Below are 6,366 nucleotides of genomic sequence, written 5' to 3'. Positions count from 1 at the left end.
AATATATATATATATATAAATGAATAAAAATCAACCGCGTTAAACACAAAACTCATATCCGAAAAAAAAAGCCTGCAAAAAAACACAGTTCTTGACACATCTTAATTGACCATTATGTTTTGAAGGCGATTAAGACTGGGCTGTGCTGAATACGTCAGCCCCTCCGCTTGTTTTACACCCTCTGATTTAAAAAATGAGAAAGAAAAAAAAAGAAGAAAAAAAAGAAAAAAGATCTTTAAAAGGGATAAAAAAAAAATTCTTCAAAACAACACAAAAATATATAAAAGACCATGTGGGCAAAACAACACTTCAGAATGGACAGCAAGTGCCCATCTCAGAGTATGCAATATCACTACATAATTGCTGGAGTAAAACAGCACATAAATTATAGAGTACATCATAGGCTGCGGAAAAGAGACAAGGGCTGCTAAGGAATGGAGTAGGAATGCAGAAAAAGCAGACAATAGTGAAGGAATGAAACAAAATTTAAAGGCAGAAACAAAGTGAGCAATATAAAAGAAAAGGGTGCAGGGATGCTGTTTACACCGAAAGAACTTGGCATCTACATGTGGGCTTGTTTCATAGTGCCATCGTTTGTTAAATCCAGTGAGCGAGTGGTGTGTTGCAGCATGTATTGTCGCCCCTGCACGCATTGTCGCCCCTGTGCACTGGTGCTGTTGTTGCGGCATGTATTGTCGCTCTTGTATGGATTGTCGCCGGCGACAGTACACAATAATATACTCTGTGTGTGTGTGTGTGTGTGTGTGTGTGTGTGTGTGTTTGTGTATGTGTTTGTGTGTGTGTGTGTGTGTGTTTGTGTGTGTGTGTGTTATCTTATCTGCGATGGCACAGCATTCAAGGACTCTATGCTAGGTCGTAAATGTTACGTCAGAACTCCTCACTCACTCCTCACAACAGCACCAGTGCAGAGGGGCGACAATCCATGCACGGGCGACAATACATGCCGCAACATGGTGCAGCTCACCATACGTGGTCACGACAATGGAGCATGACATTTAACAGAAATGCTATAACTTAAACGTAGTTGCCACTGCGCATCAGCTAACAGAATGAAAAAAAGAAATATTCCCCCCCGCCCTCTCTCTCTCTCTTGAGCGCGCGTGTATATGAACAGGCAAGGTATGTGTATGTGCTGAACATGTATGTGCGTGCACGCGCGCGTCCAGCATGCATGCGTACCTTTTTGCGTACCTGTTGCCGTATTAGGAATCGTGCATGTGCACATGTCTTGGATGCGCACTTTGATATATGGTTTCAACAGTGTCAGCTTATGCTGTGAAAACAACGTGTGATACTATCCGTGTTGGAATCTGAACTGGGCTGAGGCTTGACTCCCTCCTCTACAACACCTTGGGTGGTCATCTGGACCGGATGCCAGTTCTTCGGCTGAAGGGAGATCATTCCTTTATGAGCTCCTCTTTGCATGTCTCACAACTCACGGCAGTCACGTTTGCAGTCTAAAATCACATGCTTGAGCGGACATATTTTCTATAATAAATAACCCGACCCACTCACCCCACGCAACTCATGCACACACACGCGCACGCACGCTCGAACACACACACACACACACACACACACACACACACACACACACAAGGACAGAAAGACGGGAACCTAACAGGCTATCACTGCTACAGTTCATCTTTTCTTGATTTGCTTTTGACATCTGCCATTTCATGGTCAGAAGAAGAAATGTATCCAGCACAAATACCAGTTATCATATCAAATCAATCAGACCTCATCTTGACAAAACATGCACATTTTTACAACAAATTACACTACAAATATGGCCTCTTGTAGACCATTAAGTACAGTTTTAACCGAAGTTTGTACATGCACAAATGGGCAAATTGCATAAGCGGGGTTCCAATCACAGCCAGTCCTAAGACGATGCTAACACTGATTCAACTACTGAACCGTCAAGATTAGGTTTCAAATAAGACTCCCCATAAACAAACAGCTGTAACCGAAGTTTGTACAGGCTCACATGGGCAAACTGCAGAAGCGGGATTCCAGTTACGACCAGTCTTAAGACGATGCCAACACTGATTCAGTTTCTTAACCGTCAAGATTATGCTACAAATACGGCTCCCCGTAAACAAACTGATACAATTTTAACCGAAGTTTGTACAGGCCAAAATGTGCAAGCTGCAGAAGCGGGATTCCAATCACAGCCAGTCCTAAGACGACACCGATACTGATTCCAGGTTGGTTCCAGTCCAGCACGTCCTTGTAGAGAACATTATTTTCTGGATCCACCGCCCAAAAGATGACACTGAAGACGACGTAGGTGGCTCCGAACAGGATTGGGTATAGCGCGTGCAGAAGCCGCACAGGTCTGGCTCCGACGGCAGTGTCGATCAAAATCATGACGCTGTTGATGCCGTGAATGTTGATGTCATACAAATTTACGTCACCAATCTGGTCACGCATTGAAGGGTACAAAGCAACGAAGTAGACGACGGTGACGACGACAGCGACAACCTGAACGACGTTTCCCAGCGCCCAGTAGAACTGCACGTGCCAGGGCAGCAGAGAGACGTTCCTGGCCCTCAGCATCTCCAGAGACTCTGCACGATGGTTGACCACACTCTCCTCTCCTCCCCTGCCTCCTCTTCCGAGCACCACATCCCCGCTCGTCATCGTTTCGGGATGTTCTCCTCCTTCACGCCTGTTCGCACTCCCGTAGTTAGCCCTGTAAGACACGCTGACCCCACCACCATCGACAGCAGGGTCAGCCACGCCCTCAGGACCCGAGCTCTCTCCGGGCGACCTGTTACGGAAGTGGTGAGGACGCCTCCAGTAGAGGACGGCCAGCCCAGCGCCAGTCAGGAAGAACAGCATCTCCGCCAGGTAGGTCCAGATGGTGAGGAAGGCAAGGACTCGGGCTGTCGGGTGGACACTCACCAGGAAATGGATGAGGGCGAAAATGGTGTAGGCGGGCATCAGCAGCCGGTACGCGATAAACACGGCTGGGTGCCATCGCCACTGGAAGTATGAATGAATGAAGACATTATCATTGTTTTCATCAATATCTTCGTTATTATAACACACACACACACACACACACACACACACACACACACACACACACACACACACACACACACACACACACACAAACCACGATTACTGTCATCAAACTTTTAGTCATTGCTACTGACAGTCTGAACAGTATGAAAAATTAATGGTTAAATGGTCATGATCATGATCGTCGTCATCGCCACTCGAAGTATGAACTGTGAAGACATTATTGTCTTAATCAATATCTTCGCCATCGCCATTGATGATATATATATATATATATGAACAGTGCAAAAAAAAAAAAAAAATTACTGTCATCTTTGGCCATCGCTACTGAAGTCTGAACAGTTCAAAAAATGGTCATGTATGGTCATGATCACCGTTATCACCACTGAAAGCCTGAATAGTGAAGAACCTGCTATTGTCAACATCTTCGTCATCGCCACTGAAAGGTGTATGAACAGTGCAACTTAAAAACTGTTGCTATCATCGTCGTCATCAACACTGCATTGTGGAAAAATCGTTATTGTTATTATCGTCGGCATCACCGATTAAAGTATGAATCTTGCAAAAATTGTTACTGTCATTATCGACATTACAACTGAGTCAACATCACCTTATTGTTCGCTACTGGAACAATTCTAGAAAATAATTTGACACGTTTTGTTTTACAGTTGTAAAATAAAGACTTCACACGAAGTCTTGATGAGAAAACAAGACATTTACACACACACACACACACACACACACACACACACACACGCACCATAACACCAACACCACCAACCATAAATATGTACATACATATACATGCTTTTAAACATTTGAGTGTGAGGCGACTTGAATGGCTGATACCATTCAGCTGACCCGGACCCCAAACAGGGATACAATTTCGCATGGGAAAGGTCAGTTGTGCTTCTCCGTGCCTGCTTTGATAGGTCAGGTGAATTCTTCGTATGGCGTGAAAATTCATTTGCAATGTTACACTACAACAGTTAGTGAGACACTTCACACACCCCGCACCCCTTCCCCCACCCCATATATGTGTATATATATATATATATATATAGAGAGAGAGAGAGAGAGAGAGAGAGAGAGTGTGTGTATCTACCCCCCACCCACCCGCACACACTCATGCACATACACACACATACACGAACACGCACATACTCAGGCGCGCCCGCGCGCGCACGCGCACGCGCGCACACACACACACACACATACAGACTTATGCACATACACACACATACACGAACACACACACACATTCACGCGCAATTGCGCACACACACATACACACACACTCACACGCGCGCGCGCACAAACACACACAAAATGCGCGACGCGAAGTGCCAAACTCGTATCATATGACAGCTGCATTAGAAAAAGAAATGAAATAGGCCCAGGAAGCTCTGGCTGGGGTATACTACATTCCCCAATAATCAGCATACGTGTGCTTGTGCTCACCCTTTGTCAGTCATGATTACTGAAGCTGACTCTGTTACAGGAAAAGCCAGGCTTATCGAGACATGAAATTTAAACCCACTTCTGTTTCTTCCCAATAACACAGGACACGAATATAATTATTATGTCTGTGCTTGTGTGTATTTGTGCGGGTGCACCTCATGTGTGTGTGTGTGTGTGCGTGTGTGTGCGCGCGCGTGTGCGTGTGTGTGCTTAAGGGGGGCTGATCCGCCAAACAGTCCATGCTTTTTTAAGCTTTGATGTGGCAGAGGCCCAACTGAGAACTTCCTAAGGAACCATCAACGCACGAGCACCAAGAACACAACACGACACCTTCCTTACCTGTGCTGTACAGAACGCATCCACTCTGTGAAACCTCAGAGCAAAGCATTTCCACGACAATTCCTCTTTCAGCGTTGCCATTCGCTGGGTCGTCAATTGTTTTCCTTCCTCGATACAAAACAGATAAATAAATCAGAGAAGAAATAAAGCCGTGAAAAGAAAATATATAACCACCAAAAAAAAGTATTTTTTTCTAAATGTCAATATGGAAAGTTAAATTCCTCCCTAAGTATTAAGCGGCTACTTTGTAAAATATAGCAGATGGCACGTCGATGGTTCAGTTCACTTCTAGCAATCCCGGGTACTGTCAGTGTCACAAAATATGGCGGCTTCGAGTCAAAGTCATTGTGCAACACAATTCAGAGGGGAACCCAGCTGGTGATAGCACTTTGTTCGCATTCGCTGCGAACACACACACACACACACACACACACACACACACAGCACAGCACACACACCGAACATCCAAAACTAATCCATCTACCCTCCACTCTGTACAGAGAGAGAGAGAGAGAGAGAGAGCAGGCAAAAACAACTGTCAACTGTCCCCACTTGTACACGTCCCACTTTCCACCGAATCCTGTTCCGCAAACCTCTGATGTGTCAACTGGTATGTGACATCATGCTTCGTGTGATATCTGCAGGGCCTCCTCTGCTATATTTTTTTTAAGAGGAGGGAGATAAAGAAAGACTGAGTCAAGTAACTGGCGAAACACTTCGCAAACATGGTCTTATCATTTACAGCCAAGTCAAAAGCACAAGGCGTTATCGGGACTCCATGTCAAATTCGGGGAGTGGGTGTGTGTGTGACAAAGACGGCGAAGTCAAACTACGACCTTGCTAATACCTGAAGGACTATCGTATAGCGCCATGTTTTCGTGTGTGAAAAAATAATGGATGAATGAAAATGTTTGCGAAGGGGGAGAAAAGCGTGAACGGGTCACTCGCTCACTCAGCCCATCGCATGATGACTCGGTCCAGGCTCAGAGTCAGCACGCCTCAGACACATGGGCAATGAATGAAACAGGTTCGAGAGTCAGTTTTATTGTGATTGTCTGCAGTTTTATCAAACATGAACAGGCCACTAGATAACTCAGCCCATCGCATGGTTTCTTCAGTCCAGTCAATGGGTATATGGAGTGTTGTAGCAGTAGTTGCGAGGGAGTTTCGATGAGTCCCATGCCCAATACATTCTTGGTACATGTCCTGGGTACAAAATGTCACAGGTACACAGTTTCGTTAAACCACCTTTTTATTTTTTGTGTGATGTAAGCCATCTCTTTGAGTAACGAAGGGATTGCGAGTTGCTAGCTAAAAACAGTGACTGCATTGTTTCAATAGAGCGAGATCAAAGCAGCACTTCAGTGCGATTTTTTTTCTAAGTTTGTAATTTGCCTATGAGACACCTTTTGAACCATATTCTTCCTAAGCTTTAGTATCAAAGAAGCTCGCGTTCTGCTACCGGAAGCAAAAGGCTTCGGGCAGGATGTAGCGGAAGTAACTCAAGCAGAC

General features: G+C 45.1%; 1 protein-coding gene across 2 annotated transcripts in view; it reads right to left on the bottom strand.

The window, feature by feature from the left end:
* LOC143284532 (uncharacterized) overlaps positions 1-5,454 on the bottom strand; it is a 6,021-nt gene extending 567 nt beyond the window's left edge. The window contains exons 1-3 of one of the 2 annotated variants that reach the window (XM_076591244.1): positions 5,407-5,454; positions 4,855-4,962; positions 1-3,012 (exon numbers count right to left, since the gene is read on the bottom strand). The exon at positions 1-3,012 is cut by the window's left edge and continues 567 nt beyond it. In XM_076591244.1, coding sequence (XP_076447359.1) covers positions 2,101-3,012; positions 4,855-4,935 — 993 coding nt within the window. In that variant the 5' untranslated portion in view covers positions 4,936-4,962; positions 5,407-5,454 and the 3' untranslated portion in view covers positions 1-2,100. Of the gene's footprint in view, positions 3,013-4,854; positions 5,386-5,406 lie in introns of those variants that run through there. The other variant, XM_076591243.1, reaches the window with a different exon arrangement.
* Positions 5,455-6,366: the final 912 nt, after the last annotated feature.

This window comes from Babylonia areolata, chromosome 8, assembly GCF_041734735.1.
Source record: "Babylonia areolata isolate BAREFJ2019XMU chromosome 8, ASM4173473v1, whole genome shotgun sequence".
Taxonomy (NCBI): domain Eukaryota; kingdom Metazoa; phylum Mollusca; class Gastropoda; order Neogastropoda; family Buccinidae; genus Babylonia; species Babylonia areolata.
Note: the sequence above shows the minus strand (reverse complement) of the source record. Positions and strands in the feature narration are given on the sequence as shown.